This window comes from Larus michahellis, chromosome 2, assembly GCF_964199755.1.
Source record: "Larus michahellis chromosome 2, bLarMic1.1, whole genome shotgun sequence".
Lineage (NCBI taxonomy): Eukaryota > Metazoa > Chordata > Aves > Charadriiformes > Laridae > Larus > Larus michahellis.
The window spans coordinates 117,762,124-117,787,831 of record NC_133897.1 but is presented as its reverse complement, the minus strand read 5'-3'; the positions used below and the strand labels follow the sequence as shown (position 1 = coordinate 117,787,831).

General features: G+C 40.2%; 1 protein-coding gene across 7 annotated transcripts in view; it reads right to left on the bottom strand.

Moving 5' to 3' along the window:
- GREB1L (GREB1 like retinoic acid receptor coactivator) overlaps positions 1-25,708 on the bottom strand; it is a 143,262-nt gene that overhangs the window by 11,447 nt on the left and 106,107 nt on the right. For all 7 annotated transcript variants that reach the window (XR_012585715.1, XM_074576807.1, XM_074576808.1 and 4 more), the window contains 14 exons: positions 23,550-23,876; positions 22,521-22,649; positions 21,794-21,928; positions 19,004-19,201; positions 16,927-17,107; positions 15,387-15,579; positions 13,811-13,944; positions 12,373-12,712; positions 7,718-7,833; positions 7,101-7,345; positions 5,556-6,118; positions 4,953-5,055; positions 1,146-1,301; positions 832-971 (listed from right to left, as the gene is read on the bottom strand). Coding sequence is in view for 6 of the 7 variants with exons in the window: in XM_074576807.1 (XP_074432908.1) it covers positions 832-971; positions 1,146-1,301; positions 4,953-5,055; positions 5,556-6,118; positions 7,101-7,345; positions 7,718-7,833; positions 12,373-12,712; positions 13,811-13,944; positions 15,387-15,579; positions 16,927-17,107; positions 19,004-19,201; positions 21,794-21,928; positions 22,521-22,649; positions 23,550-23,876 (2,960 nt within the window). In the remaining variant the exon portion in view is untranslated. The remainder of the gene's footprint in view (positions 1-831; positions 972-1,145; positions 1,302-4,952; positions 5,056-5,555; positions 6,119-7,100; positions 7,346-7,717; positions 7,834-12,372; positions 12,713-13,810; positions 13,945-15,386; positions 15,580-16,926; positions 17,108-19,003; positions 19,202-21,793; positions 21,929-22,520; positions 22,650-23,549; positions 23,877-25,708) is intronic.

Genomic DNA, 25,708 nt, shown 5'->3' with positions numbered 1-25,708 from the left:
GATATCTGTATTTATTACTGGTCATTATATTTGACCACACGCCCAAAGATGAGTGGAGGCAACAACAGATGTCCTTTGGGAGAATTTGCGTGCGTCAACATACTTAGTGCAGCATGAGGTTTCAATCAAACCTGCTGGTGCGGCTCCGAGGTAACTGATATTGTACATTGCCAGGTCAGTGTGTCCACGCTGTGTTAGATTAATAGCAAGCTGTTGGAAACGATTAGCAAGCAAGGAAAGAATGATTTGAGATAAGAAACCTCCAAGTAAACCATTGGTTAAGAAATAACGTCTGAGCTATTAACCAGGAATAATCTTACCTGACAGGCTCCTGCGAGTGTAACTGTTTGTTTTAGAGATCAAAAGTTTTTTAACTAAACCATTAAAAATGACCATTTTTGTCTAGTGACTCATAAGCTACTGCTGAGAAGCATACACAGTTATATACAAAGGGAGGAAGAAGTAGGCCTTCCCGTCTCCCATCACAGGTGTGGACAGCTGGCATTTAAGCAAGACAAGCATCTCTCAATTTTACAGTCCCCTCCCCTGCAAACCCTCTGGGCAGGCCGAATAATGCTTTGGCTTGAGACAGCTAGTCACAATATTCACCCTTTGTCAGAGGCAGCAGGAGCGGAGAACTGCTCATGCAGAACGCGGCAGACGCAGCTGACGCTCCAGGGTCTGTAGCTCAATATCTCCCCTGAGAATGGAAGAATTAAACAATTCCATCTCAGGGAAGGTGAAAGTGTGAGTCTTGAGACCAGAGCGGTATGCCTGGAGAGACCACAATAAAATCAAGGATGCAGTTTACCCTCAGACCTTGACACCAACCTGTGCGGCAGGATTAATGTCCATATACTGATGGCACTGCTCACAGTGATGGAACGTATTGTAAGCTGCATATTTAGTCAACATCATGGACACAGTCTCCCTTTTCTTCGGTTCCTCTGATTTTGTTTCTTTGCTTGTTTCTGTGCACAAAGAAAACAGAAATTTTATGAATACTATGATCCCAGTAACAATTTTATGAGTACTAGAAATTTTATGAATACTCTGATCCCAATAAAGAACACACAAATCAAATCAAATTAAACCAATAAAAACTGATTCTTTGTAGGAAAGGAATCCTAAAAAACTCTACTTACCTTGTTTCACCCTTGACAGTTGTTCAGTGTATACAGGACTTATAGTTCTGTACTTGGGTTCATGTACATTAAGGTCAAAAGACATTTTGCTGAAGATCTCAATATCCGGCCAGTGGTCATTGCTGGACTGAGTAATTTCACTGTTTTCTGTATGATCTGCAACAACGCACTTCAGGTAAGCAGTATCACATACCCACTGAATGGTGTTTACATGATATTTGCTAATTTGCAATTGCACAGGAACTCACACAGAGGTGCACACACACACACAGAGACATCTCTGAACATCATAAATATTACCAAAATTGAAATTATAATCCACACAAAGCCATTTCAAAGAAATGGCAATTCCTTAGAAACTGCACGCAGGTCGAAGCAGGCTCATAGGTATCTCTCTGCTTTGCTCCTCATCAGGCTGCTGAGGTGTAATTCACTCTGGTTTAAGCATAAAATGCTCAAATGAATGGTCCTGTCTGTGCAGAAGATACAGGTGTAGTCTTGAGTCTCTCTGTGGTGGAAATGAGGAGCATTGGGTAAACAAGAAGCAAAAGTACCCAAAGGCAGAAGGATGAAAGTGAGGAGAAAGAGGCTGTATAACTTTATGAACTATTAGTTGGTGGTACACGATAAAGGCAGTGAAAGGCACATCCCCGTTAGAGAATGGGATGTGGCCAGAAAGGATCAACTGGAACTTCTCTGCTTTGATCCAACAGAGATAAGTCTAAAGTAGAAAATCAAGTGTAAGCAATGGGAACATTAGGAAGCACTGTCCAAAGAAAACAGCCTTGGACTGCAGCTTGAATATGAGTCAATTCAGTTTAAAATGCGCTGGAAGAATACAAAAAAGTAGGTGTGTAACCGAGGTTACTGATTTTAGAAAAGCAAATTCAGATGAAACAAAGGTTGGGTCTACAGACAAGCATATGCTCACCCTACCCTGACTGACCCAATAGGATGTGAGCCAGCAGCAGCTGAGAAGCCATTAACTTCACTGGCACTGTGTTACGCTCAAATTAACATACGCCGCTGGTCAGGTGAGGTGTATCAGTTTGTCCATACAGACAAATCCTGAGAAAGCTTGCTCTGTAAGTCAGCTGGCCTGAGAAAAGCAGGAACTCGCCTACGAGTGAGACTTGGACTTCTTGGAATTGCAGTTGCCAGCCAACCAGTATACCAGCATACCAAGCAAAACAAAAACACCAGGAGGAAGGGACTCTGTCAAAAAGGACACTAAGAATGAAAAGAGTCTATGAGGAATGGAAGCAGCTCACCAGTGAATGAAGTTTTGTCTTAAATGTCAGCATGCGTGAGATAAAATAAGCTTTGCCATTGTCAAGCTGAGGTAGACCTCAGAAAAGCGCATGAAAACAAATAACAATTTTCTTTGCTATAGCACCTCAACTATATAAATTAAAATATTTTTTTAATTCTCTTTTTACTTTCACAATTACATTTTCAAGGGAATAAAAGGCTTACTATAAGCCAAGATGGAAACAAAACTAAAAGCTTGATACACACTCAAAACAGAGAGAAAGAATAATCTCCATGCCAGTTTTCTGAATGCACAGGTATATATATATATGCGCCAATGCAAGCATAGGCATATATTATCACTGTTCAAAGGAGATGCAGTAATCTTATGGAGCTCCGGGTCCATTACTTTGACGTTAGTAATATTCAAAACTTGGAGAGGGTGAATGAAAAAATTAAAGATGTTGAAGTAAATGAAAAATTTAATAAAATGCAATTAAATAAAATTTCTTTGACCAAAGAAATTCTGTGTTACTTTCATTACACAGCTATGATATATCCATTTCTGTGAACACAGGAAATGCAATGCATCTTATCCTTCTGAACTTAAGTAATTGATATGACACTATATGACAAATTATTAATACAGCTGAAGAAAATGGAGACAGCGAATGGTCTGTAAATTGAACAAGTTGAGTAAACAGAAGATGGCAGCATGTAACACATCATAAGCCTTAAGGCAGATGAAGATTACCAGTGAAGTTAAAAGATCAGCAGAGGGGCACACTGTTTAATATTTTCACTAATAACACCAACTCAAAAAAATTGGCTTAAGTTTGCTGGTGGCACACTATAAGAGTCATTGTCAATATGGAGAAGGAATCGAAGATCACCCAAGAAAGAATTCAATGCCCTCAAAAACTGTAACAGAAGCTGAGCGACATTTAACGGAAAAAAAAATACGAGTCATACGAACAATCAAGTACTAATAACAAGCATTTTTGCAGCAGGCTGGGGGCACCTCAGTTGAAAAAGACTGAGTTGCAGAGGAACCCACAAGTACAAGCTACAAATCAGTGCCAGTGAAATGGGAGAATGGAAAAGACCAGTGCAATCACAGGTTTCATCAATCATGGGGCTTTCAGTGGGGACAGGGGAATACATGAGCCGTTGCATGCTGGGTTGGTTAAACATCCCGCAGAATACCACATTCAGTTCTGGTCACCCATGTACCAGATGGATAAATTGAAAATAGATGTGCAGGCAAGAGCTATTAAACCGATAAGGAGAATAAAAAGCCTGTCATTTGTCAGGATCCTATAAGAAGATCCAGGCTACCAACCGAATGCTGAGAGTGGTAAGATCACTGCCTGACTACACCACAGAAGCAAACATCAAAGAGGAAAAAATATTTTAATTTAAATTAATATTTTCTTTGGTCTCAAAGAGAATGCTTATAGTTGGGACAGGCGCATCTTTGAGTTGGAGAATAAAATCATATTTTCAATCATCAGAACACTAGGGCTCTGAAAAAGCATTCCAACAGAAGTAGTGGGAGCAAAAAAGCCACAACCAACTGAAAACCCCAAACAAACCCAAACTGCCCTTCTGATGGAGTTCCCCACATTCCTGGCAGGGGTGTGACATGTTTCTGTGATCACAACAGGCCAGATGACATGACGCAGAAATTCTCTTACATTTTGATATTTCATCCTAAGTTTCAGGGGTACTTCAGTTCAAATAATGAGAAAACAACAGTCCCCAAAGCTCCAAATCAAAGGAAAATACTTTTTTAAAAAAATACATAAATTAATAGCACTTTCTGAGCAGAAATACAAATTAGTCTTTTCAAAGGTTTGACGACAACTACATTTTCAGGATGCCAGTCTAACGGTCATGAGTTTTATGCACCACAGTTATCTTCACTAAAACAACCAACACAGTTATGTAAAGAACATTCTGAAGAGGATTAGTTTTTTAAAACGTTTGTGCGTCTCAAGGCGAAGTCCTGCCACAGCAATTAATGGATCTGTGAGACCTGACAAATGAGTGCAAATCCAAAGAGGCTCCCCCTCCCCTTTTTCCTTAGCATAAGATCTGTAAACTGCAGAGAGAAGACAGTCTTACTGCAAATCGGTATCTAATTTATAATTAAACATAAATAACAGTGATGTTTTGGCCAGAAACACAATGTTCTTAAATGTCTCGTCTGCTTAAAAGCAGACAGTGCTTAAAAACTAGTGAGGAGAGATAACATGGGCAGCTGTTGCCCATTTACAGTTATGCGTTCACTTTCATTTTAGTGCTATCCAAACATACCAATCCAAAATACATTTAAGAGTTCTCAGCTAAACCCAATACAGAATTTACATTTTTATTAATCTATATTTAAATATATGCAGACACCCACAGTAAGTCTAGCTACACCCTAAGGGACTGGACAAGTGGTAGGTATAATTTATAGTCTTTTCGTGAGCCTAAAAATTTGTCACTGCTGAATAATACATAACAGAGGCTCTTTATAATGGATATTAACAATGACTATTAAATACTTACTGGCATTAATCTCTTCTTCATCGTACACATCTACTTCCAGCAACCGGATCAGCATGCGGAAGAGAATCCTTAGGAACTGCAAGTATGAGCCAGTCTTTCCCACCTGAGCCAGAGATGGAAAAAAGTCCAAATCCCAACTCAGACTAACATGAAGACTAATACGTTTCAAATAAATGCCTTTGGGCTTACCCCCGTTATTTTGCCATTTTAGTGCCGTCCAAAACCGTAACAAGATGTGGTATTCCCCATTATGCTGAATGGTATTAAAAAAACTGATCTGTGAGCAAAATCTGGCTGACAGCCTGTATGACTTTTGTATTGCAGGGAGATTGGCAGTGATTAACTGCTTCTCCACTGATATGGTCATGGCAATTTTACACCCAGTGCCATCCACACATATTTGACTTAGGCCAAAACATGACACATACAACATCACCCTTCCTCTCCCTACCACTTCCAACATGGACTTAACCTTAAAATTTGATCTCACAACAGATGACCGCGTGCAACCTTGCAGGGGGCCTTTACAATACAATCTGCAGTCCTCGCCATCGGTCCTCTCATCCTGCTAATTAAGGCAAGAGGAAGGAACTGTTCTCTTACTTGCGGTGGTCCTGTCAAAAGCAGCCGCCTGGGGTGAAAACTCCTCGAGCCAGACGCCTCACCCTGATTGCTGAAGTCCGCGTGGTGCTGTCGGGCTGTCGTCCACTGCCTGTAGTAGAGAGACTGCTCTTCACTGTTCATGTCCTTGTGCAGCAGAGGCCTCAGAGAGCTCAGCCAAGACACGTCAGCATGAGGCAGGAGGGATGAGGAGGAAGGCAAATTCCCACTTTTCTGCGAGCTCAGGAGACAGTAGGCAGCTTTCGACAGGATGACGATGCGTGGCAGCGCTGCACGGAGCGCCTTGCTGTCTTTGGCTGAATGGGCAGGCCACCGAAATGTCTGGGAGACAGAAGACAGCGATGATAGTTTCAAAGTGGTGCTGCTTGCCATCTGGTTACCCAGGGAGTCGCATTCTTGTTTCAGGGTCTCTCCGGCTGTGAAACTGGGGTAAGTTCCCTCATCTACTGAGCTGTGTGCCACAGTCTGAAAGTTAAGCGATGATGCTTGCTTCTGAGACTTGTCTGCAGCACTTGAGGAGCTCACGCCATTGTCAGCCAGGGAACCTGGGGAAACAAAGAGCGGTCAATGAACAGATACTGGCCAACATAACAAAATCACAAACTCATTTGATCTATGGGATCCTAACGTACAAATACTTGTGTTCAATGAGTGCTGCTGTGGCTTAGGTCAGTGTTTCACCTTTTAAAAAGAAATCATTGACATCCACCTGTCCCTCTTGCTGGAGAGGCAACGGCCTTATGCTAGGGTTCAGAGTCCGAGTCCTGATCCCAATCTCTGTTAACTATCATTTCCCATCTGGGATTTGGAATTTGATGGTATGACCTTCTGAAACGTAAGTATAATACACCACTGTATACATAGATCAATTTGACCTTCTTTTCTATGGAGAACAGAGCATTCATTTCACTGCAACTTTAATGCGAACTGGGCTATGCACCCTCCTCCATACCAGTCAGGTTTAGTTGGTGTATGGCAAAGGTCCAGTTCAGCTGCCTTAATACCTCAAACTCATAGGGAAATGAAGGGAAGGAACCAGAATTGCCTGAGGAATGCAAGTAAGGGAAGGCCTGGTGGGAGATGATGCTCCACTGATGCCTGAAGAGGTAGGACAAGACGCAGCCATTCTGTTGGTCTCAGCAAGGAGGCAAATATACGTCCTCACTCACAGCTACCCCTGTAGTTACAGAGTATTTTTTTATTCCAATAATATTTTTAAAATCTTTCAGGATCCACCAGATGAAAGAAATTAGCATCAAATGTGAAATACATGTTTAAAAATGAAATTCACAAGGGACCAAGGGACCCTTAGCTATGGCATCCTCCCACTGCAACACCATCCCCTTTTATCTGTACGCAGGAAAATTGCTCACTGTGGAAAGAATCTGCCACTAACATTTTATTGCCTAGCTTGCAGCAGGATACAGCTAAGCAACCCACATTTGACTAAACAAAAATGTTTGCATTCAAATTCCAATGAAGCAGGAATGAAGACTTCTTTTTCAGAGCAACAGCAGAATAACTGACCTGAGGTTCCAGTGACAGTGCTGCTATTACTCTGGGGTCTGTCCAAGTCTATCAACAGCTCATCAGAGTCATTCTCGCTACCATTAGCCTTCTCATGCTCCTTCTCACTAAGGTCAAGAGCTACAATAGGCCCTCGAATTGCCTCCTTCGAGACGTAGCAGCATGCCAGGCCTACTTCTTGCTCTAATGCAGTCCGAGTTAAGTAGCTTGAGTCAATTAGTCGAAGATCACAGTATTTCAATGACCTAGAAAACCCAACCCAAGAAAATAGAAAGTTTTGTTTTCTCTGACTTTGGAGAATACTCCTTCTCTTTAATTGCTTATTAAATTTTCATGAACAATTTTATTAGCCAGAAAATATAAAATGATTTTAAAATATTCAGCACATAAGTTATGTTCCTTGGTACTTGCACAGACATTCATTGACTTATGCAGCACAGTAGTATTACTTTTCACAAACCACACTTTCAAAAATTTTAAACTGTTCCCAAAAAAAGCCTAAAAACCAGGTTTTTTTTATTGAAAAAACAGCCAGATGGTATCAAACCACTTATCCACCCTCCAACTTATCTAAACATGTTAAAAGAACAACCATATTGCAAGAGTAACAACAGCACCTGGGGAAAGTTTCTCCTAGAGGGTCCTTGCCAGTTAGAATAACAATGCAAGGTAGGCCTTCCAAATCCTGATAGGTACGAGGGATCCAGTCGTCCTGCTCATTACCCCTCCAAGCCTGTGAACAGAGAAACTTCCAGTCACATTTAAATGACACCTTCTAAACCTTCACCTGTTTTTTTTTTTTTCAGATCCTGCTTTTTTCTTTGTATACAGAGTTCGCTTACCCAACAGCCAACAGTAAGGAGACCTTAGGTATAGGCATGCATTTTTTTCTGGAGCCAAGTGTTAGCCAAGCATTAAATGCACAGAAAAAGGATGCATAGCATAGGTTATTCGGTGCTGGAAACATACACCCGGTGTGGTATTGGTGTGGTCTGTCAGAGAAAAATGCAGTTGATGCCTTCAAGTTCAAGCTGGCACAGATAAAGTTCTTTGAAATTAATGTAAAGCTAAAGTAAGGCTTTCAAGTGGATTCCATGATCCTCAAATAGGCTGGTAGTGTCAGTCCCATGTCCTTACACCCTTCAGGCCCTTTCATTCAGCAGATCTTACTGAACCTGGCTGAGCTCATTCATGGTTCTCTGTGTTGATTGCAGCCTCCCAAAAACATTGCTCTATCTTGAGCAACAATATCTTTCTTGCTCTGTTGCATGGTGCCCAGACGTCCAGATGATACAGGCAGTATTTGATCAAGACAGGCATGAGCACCCCACAGTAACTGTTAAAAGGAGGTAAACCTGAAAGGCTCAGAGACTCTCGCTTTGAAAGGAAACAAGCCATTCTACGTCTACAAACACTGAAATTGTACCATAAACCTGACATGCAAAAATGCAGATTCATATCCAGCCATTCCTGTCAATACCTTATGGGTACCACCAGGAAAACTGACAACACAGCCTCTTAGATCACTGACCAGTCAACACAGGAGATCAGCAGCGGAGCTCTTTCGATGTAACCCAGAGACATCACATTTCCATGATGATCAGACATTAAAGTCTCTCCAGACAAGGAAATTAAGTCCTAATGGTTACAGAATGATCAAATATTTGAGCTACAGCAAGTCACCCAGCTGGAAAGTTTTTCCTTCTTTCTTATTAATGATGGACAAAATCAGTTCTGGAGAAGACTTTTACCTAGCTGAGGCACAGAAGCTGAAGGCACTTTGCTGAGTCATGACAGCAAGCCCAACCACTCAAACTGCCCATTAAAAATAACCATAGAATGGTTTGGGTTGGAAGGGACCTTAAAGATCGCCTAGTTCCAACCCCCCTGCCATGGGCAGGGACACCTCCCACTAGACCAGGCTGCTCCAAGCCCCATCCAGCCTGGCCTTGAACGCTTCCAGGGATGGGGCATCCACAACTTCTCTGGGCAACCTCTTCAAGTGCCTCACCACCCTGACAGTAAAGGATTTCTTCCTAATACCTCATCGAAATCTACCCTCTTCCAGTTTAAAACTGTTACCCCTCATCCTACCACTACACTCCCTGATAAAGAGTCCCTCCTCATCTTTCCTGTAGGCCCCTTTTAGGTACTGGAAGAATGCTATTAGGTCTTCCTGAAGCCTTCTCTTCTCCATGCTGAACAACCCCAACTCTCTCAGCCTGTCCTCGTAGGAGAGGTGCTCCAGCCCCTCTGATCATCTTCGTGGCCCTCTGCTGGACCCATTCCAACAGGTCCATGTCCCTCTTATGTTGGGGACCCCAGAGCTGGATGCAATACTCCAGGCAGAGTAGTATAAGATATATATATTACTCTTCTCAGCACAGATGTGCAAGACATCAAGACACAGGTCTCTTGACAGACCAACAAGATTTATGCAAGCTTTGTAGAAAACGTACCTTGCAAGATGAACCCTATCTTGAATTCCCTCTTGGTTCTTCTAGTCTCAACCTGTACCCTCGACATGTTCTCTCCTTACCCTTCCTCTTGTCCAGAAAGGCCATGTTTTATGAGTAATATTCTCCAGCAGATGAAGAGGACTGAAGGAGGACTCACTAACAGATCAGTGACTCAGTGTGCCATTTGACCTTTTGAAAATTTCCACTGAAAAAAACCTATGATTATTTTTTTCTTAGCTTAGGAAGAGCACTATCTGGAATAATATTCCCCTTTTCTGCTATGGCTCTATTTTCTTTCCTCAGTCCCGATTTCTTTCTCCTGCCAATTTCACCATCCTCTGTATAACATGTACACAGAGAAAAATTATTTCTCCAACTACCTAACAACATCTACTGGCTCAATAAAGCAGCCACAGCAACAGGGAGATATTTTCTGGCTCGGCAGGGTTAGTCTGGCTGTGTGATCCTGCCTCTCCAATGATGGAAGTTTCCGTGAAAGTGCATGGCTAGAAAATGAAACAGGGGAAGACAAATACAAAACTGATATTCTTTCTGCTAGCCTAAGGACTTAAAAGAAGCCTGAGTGCCTGGCACTTTGGGCTGTAAACTTGCATACAGAAGGTGTATTTCTTGACCATCTTACTTAGGAGGGCCAGAGAGCTGCGAGCCCTCTGGACTCCTCACTTCTGAATGCCTCCCAAACGGTTTGATTCTAGTTACACTTAAAGGGTACGCCATGACAGCAAGCCTGTTATTTAAATTATTTTCCATCTCTTCTTTCATTCTGTAGCTCAGGGTGTGGCATCCCCCTTGAACCTGGCTCCCTGATGGAGTGGACAGACGTGTCTGTCTGGCCAGAGGGCCAGTCTGACAGAGAGTGGAACAGTCCAGCTACCAGCACTGCAGAGACAGCTGCCCACCTTCGCTGCCCTGCTGTGGCACCACACGCACTGCTAACACCCCCTTAGGGAGAGGCTAAGTTAAGTCAAACTTTTCAATCGTGGACATTAACAGCTATAAAGTTTCCCTCCATGCCCCTGAAAAAGGTCAGGATGAAGTCTCATCCTCTTTGCAACCAACAGCAGTTATTGGTGGGACCACCATTTCGAGCCTCAGCCTCACTGGAAAGCACTCAGTAGCCTCATATTGCTCTCCCCTACCCGCCTGGCCCCCCCCCCCCCAAAAAAAAAAAAAAAAAAAAAGGCCAGGGTGCTCATAGTGGAAGCAGGCAGCAATCAGTTCTCCACTTCCTCTAGACCGCCAGCTTCAGGACTCCATGTAACACCAGGAGAAAAGCCAAGCAGCACAGAGACTAAATCAAAATTTTCTGCAATAAACTAGACTCAGTGGTAGCATGGCAGATGAATTTTATAACAGACGTATGCTTACACCATTTCAGATATCACGTTATCCCAGGCACCAGACTAGCAGGTACAGCAGCTCAGCACAAGGCTCATAGGAGACCTTCACCATTCTAGAGCACCACTGGGAAAACCCACCTAAAAAGACACTACAGGCTTATCTTTGGGGCACTGAATTCCTCTCCTCACTCCCTTCACATGCATGTTTCATAACTGAGTGGGTTTTTTTCTAGTCACCTGCAAGGAAAGAAACAAGTCCAGAATCCTACATCTTTGTTTACTCCAAAAAAGCATCTTATGTTGTGGGGGAGAAGAATAAGAATTATGTAGAAGTTTTTTCGTTCTCTGCATGATCAAATTTCTCTGTTTCAGATCAATGGCTACAAGGATATTCACCTGCAACAGCTTCACACTCAATCCTGATCTGCACCAAAGGCCTCACAGGCTGCTCCAGCAACCTGTAAGGGACCACAACCCTTTACAGCAAAGGGCCATAAAGAAGCCCTCACATGACCCACAGTCCAGAATGATTTAAGGTTGGAATCAATGCCCAGCTCAAAAAGAACCCCAGCAGCGCAGAGCTGCGTTCTCCCATGTGGTTTTCTCCTTCACAACTACTACTTTCCTCTCTTCCTTCTTCTGCTGCAGACAAGGCTTGAGAAGCAGAGGTGGTAGCTTCTTTAAAGGACATTTTATCTGCTTTTGGTTGCAGGCGAGCTCTTTAAGAAAGGTTCACAAAATTCATTCCTTTTCTGTGCAGTTTTGAATACACTGTATAACTCATAGTAGAAATAGAAAATTAATCTCTCTGTGAGACTTAGAGCAAGGATCAGGACAGATAACCAGTACTGTGTTCCGGCTGGTACCTAAGGCAGGTATGTTCCCCTGTGTTTAATGTGGTGAGGTTAATTCAGGAAGCGGGTTTGGCTAGTTGAACCATGCTCTTAGAAATCCATGCAAAGGTTTAGCTTGGTGCATATATGCTGTGCAGAAGAGGCTTTCAGCATGCAGTGGTTCAAGAAAAGAAGTCTATGACAAACAGAATACTTTACCAGTTATCAGAAGAGCAGAAGATGGATGGACAGAGCAGACAACAGATACACTAGACAGACAGATAAGTTGTTGGAAAGAATTAGTTTGCCTAAGGAGGTCTGAGCTCTGCTTTTTGAGATTCAGAGATGAAACCTATCTGACTCATGCTGTTATTCAACTTCAACATGAAAGGTAACATAGTGTTTGACTTCATGGACTAGTAACAATTCCATTTTCTTCAAAGTTTCTAAATCATTTATGCTCATCAAAAGTACAGTAAACTTCCATGGAGACGAACACAGAACGTGCACTCTTTTCATATAGAATAATTAACCTATAAACATGTGGCAATGAACACAAGGTGTATGACAGTCAGATGACTACAACAGGCACACAAAGAAATATTTAGTTTCTGCTAACCTTCAACCGTGTCACAAAGTGCTTTGCAACAGTAAGCTCTGAAGCAGGATTCCCAAGGAGGATCTCAAAACGATACTGCAGACCTAACTTGTCTCTTACTTCTTGCAACCTCTCCTTGGCCAGCATGGCCAGCTGCACAGACGGCACCCTAATGACGAGCATGTGGCCACAGCCATTCTTATCCTTTCCTGGAGAAGTGATAAGGTCATCCATTATGCTGAGCGTTTCAGGTGTGCTGTGATCTCTTAGTGAGGCCATGGTCGTGAGAGCCATCAGAGCTTGGGAATACTGCTGAATGAGAAGGTAGCAGCGAATCACCATGCTGTGCAGCCGAGGGTACCTTTGAGGAGATACAGTTCTACGTTAGCACATGCAAAATCATGTCAATGCCTGAAAATTAGCCAAAAACCAGGACTATGTGCCTAAGAAGTGCCCTTTTTTTTTTCTGTAGCCTTTGATTTTCATGGACAATAATTTTGCACAAAATCTGTGTTTTAAGTAAATGAATTTAACATGGTACAAATGCAGAAGATAAAGAGCCAAGTCCTGCGCAAAACTAACAGGAATTACAAACTTCTGTTATCTTCATATGGGCCAAAATTTCTGCTAAAGATCTTCAACTTGATGGAGATACAGATCATCTCCGATCCACACGCACAGGCTAATAATTGCTTTACTGTCCACAAGCTTTTTTCTTCTACGAACTCGGAGTGCCATCACTGCCTTAGGTGTCTTGTGGGAGAAGTACTTAATAATTTCACACATCTCACCCTCTCGCCAGAAAGTCAGACTTACCAATGGGGATTGCTGGCTCTGAGACAAATCTGAACTTCCATTTTGCCTTTTAACTTACATAGCCAATATTTCTTTCCCTCTCATTACAGCTATATGCGGTGATAACAGATAGGAACTCAAAGTAAATTGCTAAGAAAAAAAATAAATTAAAACCTACTCAAGCAAAAAAGCACTCCATTTCTAGACATTCCCCACGAGTTCACTCACCACCATAACACAGAAAAAACCCTACACTATTATGCCTTGAGTGCTAGTCTTGTGCCACAGAATTCCAAATGACTAAAACAACTAAAAGTTCCAAATTTCTCTGGCCTCTTTCTTGAGTAATTTAATAGACAATATGGGATCCATTTGAATAAAGTTTTGTGTCTGTCTTTAACTAGTAGGTACAGTAGCTCACTCTGTATACCATAAGCCAGTCATTAAATCACCACATTTTTAAAACGCTTTTTACTCCTCCTCCCATAAAAATACCCACTGCATTTTTGCTACTAAACCAAACGTACCGTTTCTTATAATACCAAAATGTCTGCAATGTCACAGGTCACCATGTCTTCATCCCCCTGTGATGGGGCTCATAAAGGTATCTGTATCCTTAAGATCCCAATTAAGCAGAATCCCAAGCTCCCATGTTACTCTTTACCTTTCTAAAAGTGTGTTGACCATTTTTTCAAAGGTTTCATCACATCTCAAAAGGGGACTTGTGACGCCCCATTGGAGGGATTTGCTGTATTCATTCAAACCAAAGTACAGCTTGTCTTCACTAGCTGCATCATCCTGTTCCATACAGAGACAGCAAAAACATAAGGGAAACTGGAACCAATTTTAATTTCTTTTGTTTAAAAAGTAAGCGGAAAGTATTTTCTGAACCAAAGTGTCCTTTCTTTTCATTCATTCTCCCTCAGTGATGCTATTTGCTTGTTTCAAAGAATATAATAATATTTAAATTGTTTTTTTACTTAACTTATTATTTGTCTACAGCTAGGAAAGACAGGTGTAGGTCCTTGCAAATTTTTCAATATAATTCTTACCTGTGAATGTAAGGGGTCTCTAGAATCCTGCTAATTATTTTCTGACTCCCTGTCTCTGGCTTTCTATCTCCTGACAACTGTTATCTCATTTCTATTTAAAACAGAACCTAAAAACGGAAGTACTAATTTCCAAACTTCTTCTTGACTGTCAGATTCTACACATCTGTAATGGCAATCAGAAAATGATCATTTCTTTGCTGGAATATAAATCTGCAGACAGCAATCAGAAAGGCAGAATATTTGCTGCCTCAAATTTCATGAGGATTTTGTTGGAAGCACAACATGGTCTCCAGTGCATTTACATCACCAGTAATCACCAGGAATGTAATTAATCACGTACAGCCTCCCCTTTTTTTGTGGGTTGTTTTTTTAATCATAAGACTGAAAGTTGTTTTTTTTTTACTTTCAGGAAACAAAAAATTGTCTAAACCATTTTACAGAAGGTGACCACAATGGCTTACAGTAACAATCAAACAAAAAGCAAGCTTTGAATATTCATTCACTCCCTCATTTCCACTATTCTGTTTGTTTGACTTTAACTAATTTTTTTACAGCTACTACTTTAAGACACTTTACAGAAACCAATGGTCCACTCAATACAATAAAGTCAAACTTGATACAAATACACCAAACAAGGAATAGGAAAAAAGGCTATTTTTTAAAGCAGGTTTTGCCAAAACATCCTCAGAATCAGCTGTCTGAATTGGCGAAAAAAAGCTAATGTGCAGAATGTCCAACAGACCTTTCCCACCTCTTCTCTGCACAATGATGGCATCTACTACACCATAACTTGTTAATCTAGCATACAACTTTTATTAGTAACAGAGAAGTAATGAACAGACTTGACAGGCTACGTGACATATAACTTACAGTCAAAAGTCAGACTGCTTGAAAACGGAAGGCCACCTCCAGAGCTTTATGGCATGTCTACATCGCTTTGTCTAACCAGAGTGTAGAAAGTATTACATGACTGGACAAAGAAAAATGTGTAGTTCTAAATGGGCCTAAATGTCATTGCTACCTCTACCATCAGCATCCCAGGGCTGTGCACCTGGAGCCTGAGAGAACACACTCCAGCAGAGAAAGAGCTCCCTCCTAACATTTTTCTTTAATGCACATCTGCTAGATTCTGTTAAGTGTGAAGTCCACATTAAAATTCACAGTTAAAATTAACAATTAAACACTTACCACAGTGTCAAATTGTATCCAATGTACCTCATTGCTAGAGCTGATCCTGGACTGCTGCGTTTGCAAGGCATAAGGAAAAGAGCTGACCTGAAGAACAAGGAGGTTGAATGCTTCAAGGACCTCCCTGCAATTAATAACTCTATCAGCCAGACCATGACTAGGCTCACCATGTGACAGGGAACTTGAAATGGCACTGCAGAGATAAGAATGCAAAGAATTGCCTTACTGACATCCTGAGATTCAACAGATTACTCTCTTCCTGCAGAAAAATTTCCAAATGACCATGGCACTGAGAATCACAGCTCAAACAACAATTTGGAAGGGTGAAGGATGTCAAAACGATTTGAGTGTTTTCTGTGGATAGACTCAGGCAACAGGGGAAAAAAACCTAAACAAAGAAACAAAATCTGCTGACCGTGAGAAGGTGAATCAGTATGCCAATTTCAAAGAGCATCAGGCAGAGGAAAACAAAAATAAGCCAAAGCTGAAGAAATCCTTCTCACTAAGAAACTGTTCCATGAGCAGTGGAGTTAGGATACAGTAACAATTTTACAAAATCCAGTGGATTTTCCAGCCTGAAACATTCTCCTTAAAAGACTGGGGAACCTGAAAGTCTCCTCATGTTCTGATTTCCATCTCCTGGAATTACCTTTGCCTCCAGAATATTCAGGAATTCCAAATCCAGTGTACAGCAAAGACAGTAACAAAAATGCGATGGGGGGACGAGGTAGGAAGAATTTTTTTTTTAATCTATTTTCAGCTGTCCTTCAAGGAAAGTATGTTTTTTATTATAACTCTGAAATTCAAATTAAATCTCACAGCCTTATGCACCATGTCTAAATCACATTAGGATTATTCTCCTCAGTTTACTCATGGAACAAAAGCATAATAACTAGCTTTACTTATTTCTTTCTTTTTCCATAGTAAAGTTGTGATCAGTGTGAAGAAGTGTTTCTGCACATGCGTGTATGTGCTGTTCTATTTATAACTAACATTAACCAAATTCAACACAGCTGTTTTTTAAATCCTTACAGTAAAAAAAAGAATTTTTTAAATTCTTACAGTAGCTACGGCATTTTTCAAATGATGCAGAGTTAAAGGTCTGTAAGCCTTCTTATATAAAAAACAACATCATCATCAAGGATAAAAACATGAATTAAAACATGAGTGGATTGTGAACATGGGAGAGATTTGGGTTTGAGTAGAGAAAAAGGAGGGGAATAGGAAAAAGAGACAAGAAGAGCAAAGAAAGTTGCAAAATTCATTCCTTTTTCCTGGACTTCAGTACCATAGCACTTAGCCCTAAAAACAGTCTTGTTAGGGATCCAAAAATCTGAAATTAGTCTCACCTATCTCCAACTGAATCAGAATTAGTTAACAAATATAATGGGCAAGCAAAAAGATGATTTTTGATTTTGAGGCACAAAATGCCTCAGGTCTAGAGAAAGCATCAGGTGTCAAAGATGGTAAGTCTTTTGAAAAACCTAACTAAAAGATACTGGGAGAGGATGGTTTTCCTTTGGTAGATTGAAGCAACTACCTTGTTAAATCCACATGGGCATTGTCATGAACCAGCACAAACAGCGTATAGGGATTCTGCTTCACTCGTCTCATGAAAACTTCAAATTTTGTTTGAATCTCATTGTCTAGCCGAACCACGTATTTCTCAGCTTTCTGATATGCCGTTCCATTGTCTTCTAGACCCAAGTCCACAAGGACACCTGTCAGAAAGAAGAACGTAACAAAGGTATCTTCCTTTCAGTGCATCTAAAAATGAAGTGTCAACTGCAGGTTGCCATTTGTCCACCAATATCAGCACTTAGCCAAATCACTGATACGCCCTAGCAAGAAGATTATCCGAATGCCTTTTCTCTCACAATGAGGCCTGAAATGTGCTTCTTGGCTTCTGGATTTCCTCCAAAAAGTGCCTGAAGGCCTTTCAAAGACTTCTCATATTAACAAAAAGGAAAAAAAAAATAATCAGGCCTCCACAAAAACTTCCAGAGCAGCGCTCAGTTGGCTATGCTCCATGATCCTAGGCCAAACTTGCCTACGTTTAGCTAATACATTAATCCTGCTTGAGTCAGAAAAAGTTATCCTGACCTTTCCTTTGCAAAAGTCAGAAATTTATATAAAATTGACTCTCGCTAATATAATATCATATCATTTTTTTCATGCCCTGCTTCAACATTTGTGTCAATACAACTACTATCTAGCAGTCTTTATAATGATAGATTGCTGTCATATTCATAAAGTAGGCATGACATAATGTATATGGCTTTGAATGCCATTTGAATTAAATAAGTAGCAACAAGCTACTGTGAAGTGTAGGTCAATTTTCTATTTCACAGGGTTTTAATGATTTTTAAAAGTTATTCTAAAAAGTAAAGTAAAACCCATTTGTTTAAAAAAAAAAAAACCAAACAGATGTGAAATTCTGTTAACAGATAGGAGAAAAACTCTGATTTAGTGCGTAGCAGTCTGACAATGTCTGAAAAAACAAGGAATGGAACAAAACCCCCATAAAGTTATGTCATAAAGAAAAAGAAACCCGTACTTCAAGTAATCTATTTTATTCTTTTCATTTGACCAGTAAAGTAGCACAAAGCAGAGAAGAAAAAATACAGAGATGGATCACAATATTGAGCAATATTAGGGCATATCTGCACAATCACAAAGTGTGAAACTGTTTAGCTTTATTTTTAGTAGAAAATAAGAGGAAAAAAGCCAACAGCTACCCAAACCCACTCATAGACGCATTACACCAGAAGCTCGTATTCATATTTTTCAAATGTAAATGCAAGGTATTATTAGATAAAGCTGAAGGCAGAAAAAAAATGTCCAGCTGATTAAAAAAAAATCCTAAATACACAACTATCCTAAGGACCTAATTACTCCCAGATTGAATTGGAGATTAAGAGCTAAAAGGACCAAACATTTACACAGGTAGTCCCTAGTTCTATTTGACAGTAATTTTCTCCCCGGAGAAACTCTTATGCTTTTCTGGACATGTCAGTCACTAATAGAGTGCATAACAGAGGTCATTCTCAAGGGGGACATATTCCATAACATGTCCGCTAAGGCTTTCTTGCTCCTCTTGAAGCATTGGGTACTAGCCATGGTCAGACACAGAACTCCAGACAAGAAACCTCACCATCTGAACCAGTATGGCAATTACCGTGTGCCAACGTGTATGTATTACCCAGGCATTTATCTACCTAGTAAGAGAGCTTCCTGCACATATGTCTGTGCTAATATGAGAGCATACGCACAAATGCGTGCCTAGAACAAATAGCACTAACAGCTCTAAAGGGATAAAAGATCTGAACAGTTGCATTTGCTCATCCCCTCCCTGTTTTGACAGGTAAATGCTTCTCCACGTCACACATTCCTCAGAACGGCATGAATGTGGCAATTTCTTTTGACGCTCACGTAGTACAGCTCGGGCCCAGTTTATGAAAGGAAGATATTTAGAATTCATCAATTGTAACAACTAATGGAGCTAATATTGGACATACAAAATACATGCTGGAGCAACGTACTTCTCCATTTATACAAGATACGATTTAATAACACCACATACTTTGGTTTAACAGTCTCTTTTCCCTCCCTTTTACCTGATTGTCGAATCCGTTGAAGGGTCTGCTGCACCAGGACTTCTGAACGGGGAACTATAACGATGAAGTCTACTTTGCTGAAGTGGCCCAGATCCAGGCTCTGATTGCCACTGTCTGCTATGGCGCAAACCTGGGACAAGAGCTTTCTGGCAACTGTGAGCTGTGGCTGGTAAATTTGGAACGTATCAACATCCAAATCTAGAGTGTGTTTGTTTGAAAAAGAAAACAAAACACAACAAGAAACATGTTTACTTTCCCACCCCCCTAATAAACACGACCCTCCAAACAGCCTACCCTCTATTATCAGGGGGAAGAAAAAAAAAAAAAAAAAAAAATCACTCACCAGAATAAGTCTCAACACTCTGGAGGAGCTGGGTCCAGATCACAAATGTCAACTTTTTGATAATATATCAGATGACCTCAAGCACAATATTGCCCATTTTTTAAACACCCTAAGTGTTTTAGAGATTTTTAACAGCGCAACCCAAGGAAACCTCAATACCAATACAGTGAAATGCATACTGTTAAATGAACCAACACATAATATCCATGCATATATATATATAAAAGATGTGTATGCGTACATACATAAAAAGCATATATATACACACACAGAGGTCTAATGTTCTCCTGAAACTTGCAGTTCTCCTTCAGGAGCTTCCCTCCATCACTCCTGCTGGGAGAACCAGCCATGGGTGCTGAGGTTGCTGTGCTCAGGGCACGATGGGATGAGAGCCAGTACGCCTATTAATCTGAGGAAACTGAGCCTGTATTGATAATTCTGTCAAAAACGACTGTAACATGACAGCAGGTCAGCTGGGAGTTAATTTGTACATCATCTCTGCTCTGAAGTACTGAGCCCCACTCTAAGTCATGACTGAGATAGCCGTACATCTATATACTGACTGATAGCAATATACACTGTGAAGGGAAGATGAGCAACTCACCTAGGCAATAAATCCGAATCATTGGCAGGGGAGGGCATTTATTTCTTTGGAGGTTTCTTGATTGCTAACAAAATTTTAGTCTCAGATTTATTTGAACTGAATAAATGTCAATATAACACTAGCTTCAGAGAACTGGGGGGCTGGAGCTTTGCTCTCTATGGACATGTACCAGAGCGTTCATGTTTCCTCAAAGAAAAAGCATGTTCCTATATTTCAGTATTTCCAGTAGGTAAATTCTATGCCAAACAATCCATGTTTCACTAGGCCCTGAATATTTTCAACTTGCAGATTACCAAATTAAGTCCTATAATGCCATTACGGTTTTTGTTTATGTCAGTTTTTCCTACTACAAATTAAATTCTGATTAATGGACTGTTTATCATAAAAATTACCTAAGACAAAATTCTTTAAAAAAAAAAAAAGAAAAAAATCCAAAACTACTGCAAATTTCATACACAAGAACTATTGTTGTGTTTTTAAGTAGTAAGCCACTTTATAAAATCTTGCAACTTACATGAAAATTGGAAAGTGTTTGGGGAAAAAACCTGGTATGTTCGTTTTATATAGACACACGTGTGTTTCTGTGTGTGTGCGTGCTTATCTCTTCTTCAAACCCACCTCGGTCTTTATTTCAGTAGATCTACTATGGGAGAAAGGTCCCTCTCACTGCCTAGGAGACTTACCTCTCCTTTTTTTTTATTCAGGCAAATTCTCAGTAGCTTCAACCACTGTACAGCCATATTTTAAAGACAAAACTCGCTCAAAATAATTGTTACAGAAAACGTGAAGGTTTAAAAAAAAAAAAAAAACCAAAACACTGCTGCACGTCATTACATAATAAGAACAAAAAAAATAACAGAATCCAAAGATCATTCTCCCTTCAAATTAATCCTGTGAGGAAGCCTCCTGGGGGTGTCAGAATAAAGTACCTGTCAGCCTTCCTAATTGGGTCTCCTGATCCATGTGGAGACTATAAACCACCGTGCTTTCCTTCAGATCTAACACTGAGCTGATCAATTTAAGCTAACTAATGTGAATCAAGAGCAAACCTTTCTTTCACAGTGAAAAAGCTTTACTGGAGGGTGAATTTGCTTTGATGCTAGACCTAAAAGAATCTCAGTGTTCTCAACAGCTCAGTGTATCTTTTACCATTATTGTCATATGAAAAGGAAAGTATGGTTAAAACTCAATAATGGAAGAATTCCAAAATGGGAAAATGATAATTAACATTTTTTGATAGGTAATTCTAGGTGATATTTTGCACCTAAGTGTCTCATCATATTAAGCTGAATAAGATACATCTCAAATAAGCAAATCATAGATTACACTTGCCTAGCACTTTCAGTCCAAGATCTTAAAATGCTTTCCCTGAAAGTTTAAGCCTCAGAGCACAAGCCTGTAGTACATATTATTACCACTTTACATGTGGAAAGTGAGGAATATCAAAAGTTAAGAAATGGGAGGACACCTGGGGAGATCAGAATGAGAACACAGTTCCCCTCTGCCTTAAGCCCAAGTTCCTCTTCTAGGTGCAAAAGGGTGAGATGAGTCCACACTGACAAGATCACAAAGGAAGATCTTTTCTACTCTGCCTAGTGCATAACAGAAGATCGCGTATTTTAGTTTAGGAATTATAAAACATAGGAGAAGAAGTTGCTGAAGGTTACTACCGAGAATTTTTTGTCTGAGAGATTGCTGTATTGCTACATTCAGCTGGCAGTATTAATATTTGAAGGTTGACATGCTGACTGCAGCGGTGCCCTCAAACTCTTCTGAGGCACGCTCTTTTTGACAGTTAACAAACTACTCACTTATTTCATGTCTTGCACATAAAAAAAATTACCTGGTTCTTGCGTAGAAGCCATGGCAATTGCCTCCTGAGATGACACACACTCGCTAACATCTCCATTAAAAGGAATAATGACACTTTCCCCTCGCTGCTGTAGCATTTTCTCCAGCAGCTTGTCCAAATCATCACCTAGATAAGAATTATCAACACCAAATTATCTGGAAGCCGTTTCAGACAAACAACGTAGAACATTACATACACACATGTTCTCACATAGCTGATGTCGAATCTGTGAAGGGGCAGGGGACTGGAGATACACGGAAGAGAGGGAGGGGGAATCTTTTTCTCTTTTATTTACTGATTTGCCAGTTGAATGAATTCCAAGAAAAGAAACCACAGCTGAATAATTTCAGCTCTGTGCCTTTACGGCTAGCAGTGACATCTGATGATGACAAAGAAACACACACTACAAAACAACCTCTAAAACCTGTGCTAAAAGCACAAACAAGAGAAGACTCATGCACTTACAGGTGTCCCGCCATCACATTCAGCAGTATAAACACTACTAAAAATGTTTTGCCACAGGATGAGTAACTCACACTGCACAGGTGAAGGAGACGAACATTCCTTTACATGCAGTGAGTGGACAGCAGGAAAGAATGCCTCTCAGTGGAGAGGGGCAGAGCTGTATTCGTGTGTGCTTTAACTGTTGAACAGGAGACACACCACCCTAAAGAAATGACTGTCTTGGCTATAACTTCCGTTTCGTAGGATGACTCACCTAAAGATGTATTTTTGAAATGCGATGCCAGGAAACTAACTTTCCCTGTGATGAGCTCGTAACTGATCTCTTTTAAAAATTCACTGGTGGTGAGCATGCTTTCTGCCAGTGCCCTAGATTGATATTGACCTGGAGAAGAGGGGGAAAAAAGCAAGAGCAATATTCAATACAGTGCACTATCAACACATCCTTTTCATCCTAGAGGCGTGGGGCATGCTGATCCTCAGTCATGGATCTCCACTGCCTTTACCCAGTAGACTGGGAGAGGAGTCCCAAGTCTATTTTGCTAGTGATGGAAGAATTAGTTGTATCAGCGTAGCACATTCTTTGAAAACTGTTGCCCATAGTTTTGCACACTTGGCTGACAAATGATATGCAAAATAAGTATTTGTACCTTAGATGGAATGGAGGATTCCGGTTAAATATGAAAAAAATAATTATCCCTAGTGTGAAAAAAGTAAACAGTCGACATTACTGATTTATCTGCCTACAAAGGAAAGAGTAGTCGTCAAAACTCACTTCCACCCAGACATACTCATGCACACACAAACATCACAGCCAGTCACCAATGTGGAATTTGAAAATCAACTCGGTAAAAAGGATAAAAAGCACATTCTGTTTTACAGTGGTCTGCAGAAGACTGTGGTCAATCCAGTATTGCCATGTGAAATAGCACAGCTGTTACACAAAACAGAGAAAGACAAACTGGCTATTTTGTAACTGCGCCACTTCAAGTATTTCCTAATTTCACGAACAATGAAGTTTCAGGCCTCTCAAGGAATAGTAATGACTAGCATACAGCTATTTTTCTAGATCCTCATGGACATCAGTACTCCAAGTACTACAAAGGAGAATAAAAAGAAGAAAAAGGGATTTAAAAGCTGAAACGACACTGCGACATTGCAGTGTAACAACGCAAAGGACAATGAAAAGAAAAAAAAAAGGGATTTAAAAGCTGGAACGGTGACTCGAAAAAATTAATTCAGCAAAATTGCACTGGTGTTTGAAGTGTACTGCAAATATACTCACCTAGGACTACTACGCAGAATTCATTTCCTCGTATCTTTGATGCACAAATGGCAACAACATAATCTGGTAGCTTTTGCTGATGTTTCATTTCATTGAGAGACCTCAAGGTCTCCGAGATGCCCTCTGCCAGCGAGTTCTGGGTAACAACCACATGCACGAGGTCCCGGGACACACTAGCGATTAACCTAGCAAGCCAAGGGAGTTGACCTGGTGACACAGAGATACACTGTGCGCTCATTTGCAAGGATCGCTCTCTCAGAGTGAACTCCTGCATAGCTTTCAACATGATCTGCTCAAATTCTTCCCTCAGGGGTATCTGGTCAGGACCTACATTGAAAACAAATGAACACAAGAACAGTATTTCATATCAAAATGTTATTGAACCAGGAATAATCACATGTCTGTCTTGATCTGACAAGCTCCTTCACTGGACTTTTTACATTTACAAAACCCACTCGCAGCTGAGGGGATGCCCACCCACATGACATATTCTTGCTTTTTCATATTAGAAATCTCTGGCTCCCACCATCTCCTTTTATTTTATTTTTTTTTTAAATAACCAATTCCATCTTACTCCTAGCTTTTCTACCTTCAGAAACTGTTGGGACAAGCAAGGGAGTGGGAAAACATGTGCTTTTTGCATGGAGTAAGGATTAATCACATAGCCTCCACATGTTTTTGCAGCAGAAAACCTAAATGCTTATCCTCACAGTTTAATCGCAGCCATGCAGTATGACAAAGCCTGTCAAGTGGTCTTCGTTTTGCTTTTTTCTCATCATGCATACTAGTAAACTAAGCACGGATATAAACAAACATGTTTAACCTCTTCTTTTTCTTTAGTTAAATTAGTTTAATTTAGCAAATCTTCAAACTTCTAATGTTAAGATGTACGTGCAACTTTAGATCTACATTCCCCAGACTTTGTAAACTGTATTGCAAACTTGAATTGGCAAACAGAAATATAAGCTATCCTATTTTATAATCAAGCTCCCAAACTCAGCTTCAATTAATATTTTGGTCAGTAAGATTTGTCTCATTGTCAAAGATACTCGGGAACAGATGAAAAATATTCCTGAAAACAGAGTAAAAAGTAACAATAGTTTAGATTTCCCAGATCCCATGTCAGTGCCAAAGGAGACAGCTTCACGCTTCAGCAGCTTGCTTTCCTACGATTAAAAAGGGGGACTTAAATACCACAGGTATGTGAAATGCTGTGTTTTGGTTTTTCGTTTTCTTTCAGAGCCAAAGAAAACAAGCGAAAGGAGCACTGGAGAAAAGGAAACAGAAAGGTTGTGTGAGAAGCAGGGCAGGGAGTGGGCAAATAACCTATAGTACAAAATCTGTAAAAACTGCCGCCTGTTGTCATTTGGGCTTTTTGAGAAGTAACATATGGAGGGTGTCACTATCCAATTACCATAGGATGGTAGGACAACTATAGACTTGTAAATGCAAGGCTGTTTTCATTTTTGATGCAAACCAAAAAGTTCTGATGAGTCTAATTTAACAAACATGGGCATAATTCTCTATAGTTCTCTTTTTTGGAAATACATTTTCTTTTCCCTTCTAAGACAGCATCATGTATTTTAGATCTTTGAATCTTGAAACAGAAAAAATAGACATTTTATTGATAAAGAGATAAATCATCTGCAGAAATAAACTCTAACATACCAACCACAACAATAAAGTTGTTATAAACTAAAAGAAATAAAAGCAAGCTTTTGATGATTGAGGGGGGTTACTTAAGAGATAAGCGCTAGACACAAGGATCACCATGAAACCAAGAAAATAAAAATTATTGTACAAATGGAAAAAAACTTCTGCATGACAACACACAGAATTTCATTCAGATTATTTCTAAGACAAAAACTTAAAAAAAATAAAGTTAGTTATGAGAAAGGAACTGATAAGGAAATATTCTGAAATTAATAAAGTGTTTAATACCACAGTTGGCTCATGGCAGTCTTTCTCCACAACAACTATCCAGAAAAACAATGGAACTAAGATCAGATGACAGGAAAGACAAAATCATAGATACTAATTTTGATTGTGAACAGTTTCATAAACACATATACAGGAATCTGTCAAAGTTAAAGGGGTATTTGGAAGCTTCTCTACAGAAATGAGTAGGCAAAGGATCATCTTTCTCGACTTCAGAAAAT